This window comes from Chelonoidis abingdonii, chromosome 25 (genome assembly GCF_003597395.2).
Source record: "Chelonoidis abingdonii isolate Lonesome George chromosome 25, CheloAbing_2.0, whole genome shotgun sequence".
NCBI lineage: Eukaryota > Metazoa > Chordata > Testudines > Testudinidae > Chelonoidis > Chelonoidis abingdonii.
In genome coordinates this window covers 2,731,198-2,746,409 of record NC_133793.1, presented here as the reverse complement: position 1 = coordinate 2,746,409, position 15,212 = coordinate 2,731,198, and the positions used below count along the sequence as shown (strand labels likewise).

Genomic DNA, 15,212 nt, shown 5'->3' with positions numbered 1-15,212 from the left:
CTAACCTAGTTATCTCTAGCTTGCTTGCATATATACACCTGCCCCTGGAAATTTCCACTACATGCATCTGACGAAGTGGGTATTCACCCACAAAAGCTCATGCTCCAAAATGTCTGTTAGTCTATAAGGTGCCACAGGATTCTTTGCTGCTTATGGCACAGACACACCAGAGTCACTAAACACACGGACAGGGTCTGTCCCACCTGCCACACAGCACCTGTGCGCTCACTGGAGCTCCAGCTAACCAGGCATCTCTAGTGCACGAGTCTCTCTAGGTGCCTCGCACACCACAGCCACGGAAGACGCTACTTCACTCTCTTGGTTTTTGCCAGTGATCTAAGCAGGATGTAGCAATCTTACCACTTTGTTTAGGCAGAAATGAAAATAGCCCATGTTCCAAAAATTGCTGGGTCTGCTGCTGACTCACAGGGTGCCCACTCTAGCTCTGGGCTTGGGGGCATTCTGCAACAGACTGCACTGCACAGCTGGGGAATCACACGGGGAGAATTCAAATAGACTGTGGGGGGAGGGGACAGGGAACTGTTGCTGGAATGCACCCTTGGCTAGGGGCTGAGAGAGGAGCTTCCTCTTGCTCAGTAAGTGCACAGTTCTGGAGTCAGATTTATCCATCCCTGTCCTCCCCACCCCCCAATTAAATGCTCAAATTTAGAACAGAAACATCTACTCTGTGCCCTTTTCCAGGGCTCATGCCTGGTGTTACCTAGTTGGACTTCATATCACTGGTTACAAGCCGTGGGCTGCCAAAGTCTCAAGAGCAACATATTCCTGAAGCACAAGTGAGGTACACCTGACCCTCCAGGAAGCACAACCCCCCTATCCTCCTGAAGCTAGAAGCACTCACCATGATGCTATGATGGAGCTGAGGGATTCCAGTACTTCGGAGGCCGTGAGACGCTGCTGCGGATCCAACACTAGCAGTTTTCGGATCAAACACACAGTGTTTTCAGAAACCCGCCCATCTCTGCCAGAGAAACGTGCCGTCAGAGCAAGATAGAGGCTGTGATAGTTACACAGCCCAGAGATTGCTGAACATGGGAGGAACAGCCGGGGCCTGGTGTGGGGTAGGGGACAGGAGAGCAGGGCAGCACATGCAGCGCAAGGGCTGTGCTCTGATTCACTAGAGCTCAAAATTAACCACTGGGCTTGATTTCCTTCGGTTTTATTTCCATGTTTGCTTGTTCAAGCTGGGGGCAGCACTGCTAGGGCCTTGCTCACACTTAGAACAAGGTGCCAGAGCACAGCTCCTGCATCCTTGTAGGCCACAGTATGCTGGGACACGTGCACCCAGCGCCTTTCGCTAACTGGAGCTCCCACGGCCACTGCTACGCATGCACTAAGGGCTGGGCGCGCCGGGGGCTGGGTCACTCACTCAGGGATGGTGTATTCGGCAGCCTTGATTTTGCGGAAGAGCTCCTGAGGTATGCTGTCATAGAAGGGAAACTGGCCGTACAGCATGGTGAAGAGCACCACGCCCAGCGCCCACATATCGCTGGGTTTCCCACGATACGGCCGACCTGGAAAAAGGAAGGGACAAAAGCAGGTCACGTGATGCTGCGACCTCGGTCTCTCATCAGTATGGCACAGCAAGCAGCCCAGGAACTGTCTCCCAAGCAAGTTCTTCTTTCGGCATTAGATCAACATGATTATAAGCCTTTGGATCCTGAGCTAGCCAGCCACCTTTCAAAGGAGTCTCCATTAAGACAGTGCATGCACTGTGCATGCGAACTCCCCTCCGGGGACGCACACTGATGGGCAAGAAGTCAAGCTATTCTCTAGCTGAAGACTGAGGGGAAAACTTATTTACCACAAGACCTTGAGATTCATTACATTTGCAAGTTCTCATGGCCTGACACCATGCAGCACTTCACAGGGGCTTGGGATGTGGCCCGTCCTGCTCTCTGAAGCTGCAGGTTCATATTCTGGTAGTGCTCACACAACCCTTCCTTTGTCCAGAAGCAGAGAGAATGAGTATCTTGAACCCACCTGGGGTTCCTCTGAAGTCCTGTTTCCCCTACATCCACACTGGGGATGCCCTGGGGGCATTTCTTTTGTTCCCCAACCCCACTGCCATGCACTGATGATCACTGTCCACCACACCAGGTGTTCTAAGTATTGGGCAAAGTACTCCTGGGTGTGTATTACTCCAACTCAGGTTCACAAGGTTCAGAGGAATTTCATTGTTGGCAAGAGTGAAACAACAGAAGACTAAAGATCCCTGCAATGAGAAGCATGGGAAGGACTGGAAAAACATCTACCCAGGTCAGCCCCAATCTGAAAGCTATTACCATACAGCCCCTATCGCCTGGCTGTATAGGACCATTCATGTGGAGGTGCAGACTCCCAAGCTGTTCACACATGTCTCAGATGCACCCAGCTGAGCTGACATGACTCAGCCCTTAGGTGAGATCTGAAATAGATGGTTGCTGAAGTCTGACATTAAGAGGCACAGCTCAGAGAACCTCTTGCCCATGCCTCAGCATCCTGGGAACCCTCCACGGCAGCCCCCATGGCACGCTGGAATCCACTAGAGGGAATTGCTGCTTTAGAATCCCTGCAGTCAGTCACCTCATCAGTCATGCACATAAAAATTTGCAGGAGGGTTGAATATTAAGCTCCTGTTGCTGAACCACAGCACAGGATTAAGGGAACGACTTCCTCTGAGTCACCAGTGAGTCACCGCTGCAGCATTTGGTATCAGTACTAATTATTCTTTGCTTTGTGCAGCTCAAGAGGCACCTCACCCTCCTCCTTGCTTGCTGACTTCTGCAGTGACACTTTGTCAGCCATGAGACCGCTCCTTCAAGAGCCCTAAAATGAGGAATAATCATCCTTGCTTCTTTAGCTCCCCCTCGCCCCAGAATATTAGATATGCAGACACAAGGAGGCTCCACCACACCAAGAACAGTCTCTTAGAAACTAAATGAGCATCTAGTTTGGAAGGAAAAATCTGATGGCCTTGGATCTTGTCTGCTGTCAGGTTCAGAGGATACTCTGGCCACAGACTGAGTCGTTCCCGAGCTGCATTCTTACTGAGGGTCCAGCCTGAGTCTCCCGGGTGTGTAGAGCCTGGGCATGGAAGGGTTCCACACAGACTCTTCCCTTCCACAGGACTGGCTCGGAAGGTGCTCATGCCAGAGGGATGCATCCCAGAACCACAGAGCGCTTTTGCCTGTGAAGGTCTCCCATCAGTGCTGCAGCTATGGGTTGTCCCAGTACACAAGGCCCTATCCTGCAAGGCCCTTGGCATCCTCTCCTCCAGGGAAGTCAATGTGACTGGAGGGTGCCCAGAACCTTGCAGGGCTGGGCCCACAGATGTGTCATCCCAAATCTGGCAACAATGGAGATTTCAGAAGAGAAAAGAAATGCTCCCAGTAGCACTACGCAGCCATGAGTGAGTGACAAGGTCAGGCAGGGCCTGGTCCCAGGCCAGATTACTGCAGAACCTCATTGACGAGTGAAGAGAAGCCTTGGCAAAGCAGGAGGGCTGGAGATAGCAGCAGGGAGTTCCAACCTGAGCAGCTGCCTCAGTTTATCTGCCCTGAAATGTACTTAACTCACCCCACCCATTTGGCCACAGGAGCTCACAATACCTTGAGAAGCAGGAGAGACCTGCGGCTCTGGCATGCTTACAGGCCTGCAGAGCTCTCAGCAGGTTCTGGCCTGAGATTCTCTCTGCACAGAGGCCCTGGGTGTTTGCTGGCTTAGGACAGATACTGGGTAACACAGACCTATGGGGCTTTGCCTTCCGGAGGCTCGCTTGGTTCCTCCGTACCAGGCACAGAGGGGAGAGGATAAGATGAACAAAATTAAAAATCCTGCCCACCTTCCTACCCTCTCCTCCCTTTAACCCTCCCCCCACACCCGAGTCAAGAAGCAGCCAGGCATTGCTGCAGCTAGTCACTACATTCTAGTGCCAAGCTCCATGGCAAATGATGCCCCTGGATTACAGCTGACCAAACAACAAAGGGCTCGCTTCTCACATGCTGGCCTGCTACAATGCTATAGATGTCAGATGTCACATAAGATAATGACAGGACCTTAAAAGAGACCCTGGAAGGAAGCAGATCAAATGCCCCTGAGATTTTCAGAAGCCTGCTGTATCTCAGGGTCATGGCCTGGACACATGCAGTGAGGCACCCATGAGAAGCACACTCCAGGGTGGACTACCTCACGGCTGTCGCTGATCTGACTCTGCCCCCACCCAGGCAGGACGGAGCCAGGGAGAAGAGACCCGAGCCTTCTGGGCAGGACTAAGAGGTACCTGCTGATAGGCAGAACACAGACCATGGTGAGAGAGAGAGGAGCCTGTCTCTGCAGGTTTTACTGCCTCCTGGAACACAAAAAGTCATTTTTACTGTTATTTTGAGAGGGGTCCAACAGAGTCCACAGACCAAGGGTGGTCTCCTAGCAGAAAAAGGCAGAAGCCAAAACACAGAGAAGTCAAGCGCTCTCAGGGTAGTTGTCAAACACCAGCGTGGGCCAGGCCTTGAACCAGCCAGGGCTGACTCCGAAGCCTTTCAGAAGCAACACTGAACATCATGGCTCACTGACCCCCGTTCTCTCCAGAAACAAACAGTTCAGCTGTAGTAGCACAGACTTGGGATTCCAACTTGACATCCTGCTATGCGCCAGATACCCTCAACGCTTTAAAGCCATAGTGACTAGTGCAGTCACTGCCTAGTCGAACGCAACCACCATCTACTACTTCGCTATTGCAGAGTCAGAGGCTGGGACTTTGGCAGTGTCCGTTACTCAGCACAAAGTGCCTGTTAGATCTTTAATTTCCACCAGGGCAGCACCCAGAGACTAAGCAAAAAGGAGCTGCGTAACATCCGACAGCACAGCATGGGGCAAGTGCTACACTGCTGAGGTGTCAGCACTGACTGAGCCCTGGTTCTTGTCTAAAATGTGCACCCATCACCCAACTAAGCTGCACAGATCCCCCGTGGGACAGAATTAAGACAGAGCCCAAGAGCTTGTCTACACATGGAATCCGTGAGGATTCCTGACCAACTCCACATGTGGACATGCTGATTTCAGAGTCAGAGAGCATTGTTCCGGTGTAGCTTAATCCAAGAATTACAAACTCTTCCCTTCCCCTCCCTGCCTGGCTGGAAAACAGACTAGTTCTAATATCGGGCGGTAAGAGGATCTTAGAAGCATCTTACATCTGGGAACAAGACTAGACAGAGTTCTCGTCCAGTAACAAGAGCAGCATACAAATAAAACAAAACTGGCCACACGCACAGGGGCTGTGAACTCCCACTGAGGAAGGAAGGAATCGCCTACCACTGAGAACGTCTGGGCTGATGTAGGCAGGGCTCCCTCGCTGATCCTTCAGCAGGTCGTCTTCGCTCACTAGGTGCTTTCCAAGACAGAAGTTTGTTATGGTTATTCGGTGAGTCCTGGGGAGGATTACAAAGCATTAGTGAGCAAGGAGAGCCAGGTCAGAAGCCAGACAGTGTGAACCAAGGGAATTAACACAAAGGCAGAAACAACTATACTTCTTTGCAGGAAGCCAATAAAACACCAGCTTTACACTGGCAGCCGTGGTTATAAACCAGCCCATTCTGAGGGAGAGGCATTCTAAATATGCTAAAATAGGACTTGGCATTGTATCTGCAAGGGGCAAAGTGCCCAGCTGGACCTCTGTGTCAGGCTTTCAAATCTCTATCACCTCTTGGGAGCAGTAAGAAATGGCAGTTTTTTCATTTGAGAAGTTGACCCTCCTTCCCCCCGAATCTTTACACAGACCCATCTCCAAACAAGTACTCCACTGCAGCAGTGTTTCACAGCACACAACCAGGCTTTCACAGATACTTTTTACATGAAAGTACCCAGTGTGCAGACAATGGTTAATCAATAACTAGGGGTTTCTTTACAGATAACTGTTTCTAGGTAAAGAGGATAAGAACTTTAGATATACACAGTTTTCACACCAAAATACCCTTGTTTCTACAGGATTTCCTGATCTGATTTAAGAAATTCTTTCAGAGTTAAGCTCATTATGAAATTAATTACCTCCCTGTTACTTTCAACAGTCACTTGAACAATCTAAAAATCTCAACATAAAACCCAAAGGATGGAGGCCAAAGCCACTGTCTAGAAGATGACATTATGATGCCCTGGGAAGGTATTTCTAACGTACTGCTGGCAGGTGTGGATTAAGTCAGTCAAACTTATCCATGAAATAGTAGAAGAATCAAACAAAATCAAGTGTGGGCTGGCAATGGAGTTTCCCCATTATTTTTATTTAAGAAACAAGACTGATGTTCAAGAGACTTCCATTAGACTGTTGTCAAGAGATTAAGAGTGGAATGCCAAGAGACGTGCTGTGGAAGGATGGCAGATCCAAGCTTTGCTAGCGACTTAAAAGGCTCAGTGTTTAGATTAACAGACACGAAGATGTTCAGAGTTGCTTGGCTTTCTTTAGGCACTGAAATCTGATCTGATTTGCAAATATAGACTCAGGCTGCTGCACTGGTTACTTTGAAGGTGGCCTGAGCTAGCCAGAGGTTTTCATGCTGGGATCGGTTTCCCTGGTGACAACAGCTGCAGTATTTTCATTAGCCTAGGAACATGATGTCTGTAGTTTGGATTTTATAAAGCGACCGTCAGCCAACTCCACCACTGCAGCCAACGGAGAAAACGTGAGTTTTTACAACAGGCTTGTCTGGCACTGAAATAACATTTCTGATCAGCCCAAATCACTGCCCCCTCCTCAGCAAGCTACTCAAAAGCTTACCTCCTTGCCCCTTTTCAATGACTCGCTGTAGAAGATCCTGTGAGTTTCTCTCTCCAGCTAATGGCATTCTAGCCATAAAACTCGTTATTTTAGACAAAAGTAAACCTAGCACATATTTGCTAAAACAGTTCTTTATACCCAGGCATCTTGGTGTCACTTCAAATGCCTTTCCCTTCTCGCTAGTAAGGGATGCATGCGCGCAGTTTGGTGCCTCCCGCTGGCATGTGATGTTTGGAGCAAGGAGCCCTAGGGAAGTCTCATTTTGCCTCTTTCCAGCAACCAAAGGAGTTAAACAGAAAGCTTATCCTGCAGCTGTGATCGTAAACACAACACAAGGAAAGCAGCTCCTTGCACTGAAAGCCACCAACTCTTGCAGGGGAATCACAGCCTTCAGTCAGGGTAGGTAAAGACTTTTCTGTTTGTCTTCAAATAGGAACTGGGGGCTAAGTAGGATTGTACACACAGCCAGCACGTGTCTAGAGATTCTGCGTGGGAGCAGAAGGCTGGTACAGGGGGAGTTGAGCATAAGACTTTAGATCCCCACAGCTTCTCTCTGATCACATCAACCAACAAGAAAACCAGACAGCCCCAAATCACCATCCAATGTATCAGATCAGCTGCAGGGAGAGATGGTTAAGAAATGTGCACTCTTGGCCTCGAGCTCAAGGTACAACAATAGAAGAAATGTGCAGGTGCAGCATGTGTCATTCCTGAAACTGCTTGATATAGAGCTTCCATCTAATAATCAGCAGCGCAGTAACACACTGACTGCCCAGGTCCCCACAGCCCCAACACGAACTACTGAGAATACGACCACTATTTCCACCCCAAATCAGAGCTTTAGAAATCTGAAGCTGGATATAAGACATTAATTCTCTACGCTTCTGGAAAGTAACTCCAAGGCGTGATGCAGGAGCCATGGCTGGCCACACACATATGAAGCTCTAAGAACATTCCACACGTGGACATTGGAGGCAAGATAGGGACAACACAGTAGCAAGGCAACACAAGATTACTCTACCACAATACTTCACAAAGCTAATGGAAGCACATGCAGAAGTGATGCTCAACAAGTGCCCATTTCCCTGACAAGTCTGGATACAAGTGAGCATCTGAGATGCGCCACAGCTTGTAGGCTGATCATGATATAGACTATGCAGATGAACTATTGCATGATGGTGCTGCCATGAGGTAACAATAGAAACAGTCGTGTAATCTGAATCAAGTGGCAACATGTTCCCCTGGCATCTTGCCAATTCTGGTGAAAGTTATGACTGGGATTAAGCTATTTTAAAACATTGTCACTAAAATCTTGAACTCTAAAAATTACTGTGAAATTCACACCAGCTTAGTAAAATGGGAACTTAGATGGCCATTTAACTTTAAACGTGAATTTTAAATACTGATTAGTTCAACATTCAACGAGGTATTTTAAGTAATGGAGCTCATGTTCTGGGAGGACATGCATGGCTAAAAATGATGAGAGACTAAGAGTGGAAAGAACATGAATGTTTCTCCAAGTCAATTTATGTTTTGATAGGAATAGCCTACACTGATGCACAAAGGGAAATCCTAGGGTTTGCTACACAGAATGAGATATACAACTTCTTTGAGCCTAATGAACAAGACTAACTCTTCTCAAAGTGCAAACTTTATTTTCACTATGTTTAAAAGGCTTGAGAAGTTACCAGCTAAGTTTGCCTCATTAAGACAAGACAAGATTTTTGGCACAAAAACAAAGACCAACAAGGCCAACTGTACATCAGGATAAAGCAGCACGCTGTGTTAGATAATACTATAGGACTGCAGCATTCAGAACTGAGCCACTGGTTACTCAATTAAAGTCCAGCTTTGAATAAGTGTCAGAAAACAAGATTAACTCAAAAGATCCTCCACTTTTTTTGGGCAGACTTTAAGCTTTACTTGGGTTACTGAGTCACTGGTGACCAGCTCTTACAATTTATCTGCAGAGAAATGATGGCTTTATTCCCTCAAGGCAGTCAATCCCATTTCAACAGAACTGGGAGAGAGAAATAAACGGAGATTTGCATCAGTGCCGGAGATTTGCATCAGTGCCGTTTGGTTTGAATGAGTCATGCTTCAGTTATGAGCCTTCTGGCTGATGCTCTGTTTCTTTTCTAGGAACTTGGGTTGCACCTCCCACCCATAAAAAAGAAGAGAAGCTGTGCCAACCTCCCTGGAACAGGAGATTTCACTTTCCCCAGAGAAGGGGAATGTACCTGGATGTTCGGATATTTCAGGCACAATGGCTCTAAGACAGAAAATTCTTCTGTTTGGCCAGTGGAAGAGAAATTGAAAGCCTAACTGAAATAAGTTATCAGAAGTAATTAACTTCTGGCTCATTTCCACAAAAACAAGGGCCTCTTTCTGCCTTCTTTACACCCACCCAATCCCTCTGTCTTCAATGGGGCATCTCAGGTGCAACTGAGGGCAGAATCAGGTCCCAGAGTTTAAGCAACTTCAAACCAGTTGTGAAAGAAGCAGCAGCAAAATACAATTGAAGCTGAAAAGGGAGTCAGCAAGACAACAGAATGAAAGCAGGTTCTGTCACAAGGTAACAGGCTAGGAGCACCCATCCTGCAGGAAAAATGAGAAAGCGCAAACAGGTATTTGACACCAGACAACTTGGGGAGAGACAGAAGGGTCAGCTTAGCCAGTGCAGAACTTGCTGAACACAGATTTTAAAAGGACCACTCAGAAGGCTCCTTGTCCCAAATATAGAGGGCGGTGCTAGTGAGAAGTGTGACCATGTAAATATGGGACCCATTTACAGCTTATTAACATGTCTAGCTCTCTACATATCTTGGGATCTGATTGCACTTTACTGACCATGCTTTTACTCCCATTAGCCCTGCAGAACCAATAGGGTTCTATTCTGCCTTGTGCACCCGAACGGTCAGATAAATCCCACCTAAAGAATCTTTGTTACTAGTGATGAGGTAAGAGGCAATAAAGTTGGATTTTCAGACCGAGGCAGAAATTGGTATCAGCAGTTACCAAAACATCATCTGATCTGTAAACAGCAAATTTTTTCCCCTGTAAGTCACACAATGAAAACCTGCAAAGTAAACGTAAAACTGACTACAGATTATAACTGCTCTTTAAGGGAGATCTTGCACTAATGCAGTGCTTTTTATAGCCTGCTTGTAGCCTAGACCCGCACTAAACTATAATTATGAGTGGATATTATAAAGCTAGTTTGATCTGAGCTATATACAACCTGAATGATCCCAGGAGAGGTACACTTTAGCATCCAAACATCCCAACCCCCACAAAAACCCAGGCACTTTAGACTTGTCAAACCATCATATCTTTTCAACGCTTACTTGCATTTGTCTGTCTCTGGGGTTTTACTAGTATAGACAAGACAACTAGCTTACAGGTAAAGCCAGCATCTGTTCCCTTCTCTCTTTAATGTCCTACCGAGATAAGATCCATTTCCCAATCCACTCCCTACCCACTCTCCAGCCTGCAGAAAGGAAGCTGTTTAGAGTCAGAGCTTAAGGCCAGAAGACTGATGTGATAGTCTGGCCTCCTGTCTAGCACAGGCCACCGCCACTACCCGCACATTTATGTTCTCTTTGCTATAAACTTTTTCCTTCATAGATTTGTAGAGTTTAAGGCCAGAAAAGACATTATGATTATCTAGTCTGACTTGGTCTTTTCACTGGCCATAGGTTATTCAAAGGTTTTATCCTGCCTTCTATAAAGCTTGAAAATAACCCTTAATTGTTTGGCAGTAAGAAAGATTTTCATAGACTTTGCTCCGGAAGCTTCGGAATTGGTGCTAGAGGCTGATTACCCATTTGAAGTTAGCAGTCAGTTAAGCTTTGCTCAAATTGTGCAGTGTAGAAGGGATTAACATTAGAAACTGAAAACTAATCTGCCAATAACTTTGCCATGTTTATTAGCAGCCTCTTATGTAACAGCTAAGAATGGAAATTTCAGGCTCAAATCCATCTAGAATTAGGATATGAAATTCAATCTGGTCTGAGAGAAGGAGAATAGTGTGATTCCATCTGGAGATGGAACAGCTCAAGACCTGAGAGGAAATGTACTTGAACAGACCAGGAAGGGTAAAAACTTCAGTTTGCCTATCACCACCACAATTCCCAGGCTCTGAGCACCTGCCACAAGCAGGATCCAGGCACAGGATTAATGCTCAGTTCTTACACAGGGACTTTCATCTGCAAATCTCAAAGCATGTGACAAACATTAAATCTCAATGTTGCCAATCGGTGTCATCCACATTATACAGGTGAGCAAACCGAGGCACTGCTTAGTAGCAGAGCTGAGACCAGAACCCAAGAGTCTGCATGCCTGACGTCTAGACAACAGGGTAACAAGCTTGGTGTGGGCAGTGGAAGTACGTTGTGGGGGGAGAACTGAGATTGGTTGGGCTCTGCTCACTTTTGGAGCACCGCTAAGAACAGAATTTTGGCAAAGGAGGGGACAACAGACAAAAGATTAAACTGCTCCTTTCCCCTCACCATCTCTGGACTAGCAGCCATGTATGAACTTAAAGATCTGCACCCCTCTGTAACCCATGAAGGAGATGTCTGCTAGAAAGGAAATCCCTTAAGAAAGCACCACAAAACAGATGCAAAAAGAAGCCCTCGGAAGGACTTACCTTTTGTTTAGCACCATGTTTCCTAGCTTCAAGTCTCTGTGCACAATATTTTTCTGTAAGACAGATTCCATATTAGATCAGATGATATATGAACACAAGCATCCTTAGAATTTCATTTCTGGTCCCAACACTCAGAAGATACAAAGCACTAATCCGATTTTAGAGACTAATATTCTTCTAGTCAGAGGATGATGCAGAGGCAAATGCTCACACTCTTAGCCTGTTGAATTTGTTATTGTGATATACAATCCAAGAGCTATTCCAGCACACGAGCAGCCCTGGGAAGGTAAAGCCTACAATGTAGAGATATAGCTGGATCAGCCTACATTCAAAATAGCAACATAAGTGTCTGCAAACATTGCTGAGGCCCAGTCTGGTATTTTTCAGTTGGTTCTGGGGGTAAACACCTGTAAAGGCGGCTGGCTGTACCCAAATAATATAACCCTAACACAGATATCGAGGGCCCTTTATCTAATGAGCTTGGTGATATCCCCATGAAATTCAAAGTGTTAATTTGTCACTGAGGGTGTATCCAGTGCTCTTGCACTACTCTGTCTGCTTCATTCTTGTTGTCTGGGTTCAAAACCACAGTGTAAGAATCCTACTAACTCAGGTCTGCTGCACGGTACATCCGACTGAAGCTGCTGGGTCTGAGCCGCAGGCTGCCCCATCCCAGCAATGCCCCTTTCGACTGAGAAATTCTTCTGAATGTGCATCTGCTAAGGGAGGCCGGATGTCACTTAACAGCCTACCAAGTCAGAAACCTCAGTGGAATCTATTTTTATAGCACAGTAATTTCCAGTTCATTGATCTCAAACTAGCAGCATAGGGTTTTTATCTCAGAATAAATTTTTATCTTACTTATGATTTATATTGCTTCCATGGGAATGCTTTGGAGTGGTTCCTGGATTTGATTAGCCTCAAACCCAGAAAGTTTCTTTTTGTTGAAGTTAATAGTTTTGCTGTTCATCTGATTTACATCTAATCCAACTGCCTTCTCTCCTCAGCCAGCAACTGTTGTGCCATCAATAAACAGCAGGGGAGAGAGGTGATGCTCTGGTATGGCTCAGAATACCAAAGCTTGCATAGAGCTTAATGTTTGAAAAGGATTGTGTTATTGGAAAAAAGAGCTGAGATGTATCCATCCTTTGTAATCCCTCAGTTGCTTTTATGAAGTCCAGGATGTTAATTTGAGATGAAACTCCCCCAAGACACGTGCATAGGCTAAATGGAGACCGTACCTTGTGTAATGCTTCCACCACTCGTACCACATCGTAGAATATAACAACAGTCTCCCGTTCGCTGAGTCTCTTCTCTTTAATGACATAATGCTGCAGGTTGATTAAATCTGCTGTCTTGTCACTGAAATCGTGAGCACAGAGACAGTCTAAAACAAGGCAAATGCGCTTCCTCATCTTCCTGACCATTCTGTTGGTTTCCAGATCTTCTATGATTTCACAAGTTCGATCCTGTAGTGGCAGACGGAGGCAAGGAATGGAGTTTAAATAAATGGTCTAGTTTGCACATGCAGGGCACATAGGTATTACTTAGGAACAGAGCATTAGAGAATAAGATGGTCTTTTAGATAGTTTCAATAACGTAATAAGCAAAGCACAGATAAGAGATTACCCGGGACACACTTGTTTGATTTAAGATTGGCAACTATAGGGCTTAGTCCGCATTTCCTGGCCTGAGCAGTGCAACTAGCATGGGTACTCGACACAACCAAAACCTACCTCAAATGCCAGCATGCTCAGAAACCAGACACGGGACTGTAGCTGAGCCCTCTGGTTTTGTTACAGCATAGACAGAGCCTCAGTTGAAACAGGCTGTTGACAAACATTTAGGCAGCAAGTGAACAATCACCTGCATCACTGCTAACACCTCTTATCGGCCAACCTGTCACAGACTCAATAAATGACTTATTTCAGAGGTGTTAACAGCCCTGCAATTGGTTCACTTACAGATATTTAATTGCTAATTAGCACATTTACAAATTTATTTTAACATGTTGAAACAGCATCTTGGAAACTTGTCTGCTTCTCCCAATTCAACAACAGACCAATTACTGAAACTGCAAAGCATAGATTGCATTCTAAAAAGGCGCTTCGCTAATTAGCACAAATATGAAGCCAAGAACATAGAGCAATTCCATTTTCCTGGAGTGGGATCCAAATTCTATAGCTGTATCAGAAGAGCCTCTTCAGACCGACATTCATGTTTCTTGTACTTGCTTTAGGCTACTTCTCAGTGTTAAGCAGAACAGGAAGGCTCACAAGTGCACATATCATAACCCATGTTCTGTTTTATAATCTAATATATCTCACAAGTCTTATTTCATCAGTATTTAACATGAATTGTCTCTGCAATACGTTTGCTTGCTTTAAGAGGCACTGATTAATCATGGCTAAGGCTGCGATTTTGTCATGGAGGTCCCAGAATCTGTGATTTCCAAAAACTTCCGTGACTTCAGCCAGTGCCATATGGGAGCTGCAGGCTCCCCTGCCTCCCCACAGCTCCCTGCCACTGCTCCTGGCCACCATGGCAGACAGGGGACCCGCTGCGCCCAGCCAGCAAGGGGGACTCCTGTTGCTCCCCACTGGCGGCAGGGGACCAGACAGCAGAGGGAATCCCCGCTGCTCCTGGCCACAGCAGAGGGACCCCCATAGCTTCCGGCTGCTGCACGTGGCAGGTGGGAATGTGGCAGCTCACAGCTGCGGCAGGCAGCAGGGAGGATCCCCATAGCTCCTGGCTGCTGTGGGAGGCAGTGGGGAGCCCTCTGCAGCCTGAAGCCTCCAGCAGAAGTTGACCCTGGAGCTCCCAGTCTTCACCTCCCACAGCTGCCCAGGCCACCCATTCTGTCATGGGTAATTTTAGTAAAAGTCAAGGACAGATCAGATGCTGCTGTGAATTTTTCATTATTGCCCATGACCTGTCCGTGACTTTTACTAAAAATATCCATGACAAAAAGTCGCCCTAATCACAGCTTGCAGGCTGATAATTCTCTATGCATGAGACGGTCCGCGTGAGTCACGCATTGCACAGAGTAGTAGTCAAGGTCCAGTGCAGTTGCTAGTGTCCTCAGAGAGCCTGAGGTGGCTGGCGGTACCTGAAAGAGCCCATGATGGTGAACCACTCCATCCTGATTGTGCAGAAGGGAAAGGAGAGAGTACTCTGTGTGCAGCAGCATCTTGCCCTGTCGCTCCTCCTGGGTTTCTATTCCTGTGTCACCCCTTTCCTCCAAGGTAAGGATCTTTGGGAAAAGAAAAAAAAGCCTTATTCTTTTAGGAAAAACCAAAGTCCCCCCAAATATTTCGCTACAGCTGTACAGTTTAAACATTCACACGTGCATTTAACAGCTGAATGGAATTACACCAGAGCTTGATTTATGTACTTGCCACACAGTGTCTGAACTAACATATGTGCAGAATGAGAGAGCATGAATGTGATGAGCTCACAGGAAACACACATTGCCTTTTGCAAGCACCCCTGAGCCTTTCCCCCTTTGTTGCCAGTACAACAGCTCAGTTCCCTTAGTGGCGGTAGTGCACAGAGAGCTCCAGAAAGCCACTGGTGTGTTAAGCACAGCTGTTTAACCCTGCTCAGAGCAGCAGCAGCTGAGGCTTTGCTTGAGAGCTAACACTTGCACCAGTGTTGCTGTGAGTGGGGATGAACGGCTGGCAGGAAGTTTTACAAGGCTTGTATACAAGGCTTTAGACTGCTGCATTCTCCCTGGATTCAGGCAGTTTCTCTGATGGAGCAAGGGTTAAAAAGTCTCAGAATCCACACCCCAGG

At 46.7% G+C, this 15,212-nt stretch overlaps 1 protein-coding gene across 8 annotated transcripts in view; it reads right to left on the bottom strand.

Moving 5' to 3' along the window:
- Positions 1 to 15,212, bottom strand: part of STK40 (serine/threonine kinase 40) — a 41,201-nt gene that overhangs the window by 6,648 nt on the left and 19,341 nt on the right. For all 8 annotated transcript variants that reach the window (XM_032766812.2, XM_032766815.2, XM_032766816.2 and 5 more), the window contains 6 exons: positions 14,527 to 14,670; positions 12,659 to 12,886; positions 11,418 to 11,470; positions 5,311 to 5,426; positions 1,391 to 1,535; positions 863 to 982 (listed from right to left, as the gene is read on the bottom strand). In XM_032766812.2, coding sequence (XP_032622703.1) covers positions 863 to 982; positions 1,391 to 1,535; positions 5,311 to 5,426; positions 11,418 to 11,470; positions 12,659 to 12,886; positions 14,527 to 14,670 — 806 coding nt within the window. The remainder of the gene's footprint in view (positions 1 to 862; positions 983 to 1,390; positions 1,536 to 5,310; positions 5,427 to 11,417; positions 11,471 to 12,658; positions 12,887 to 14,526; positions 14,671 to 15,212) is intronic.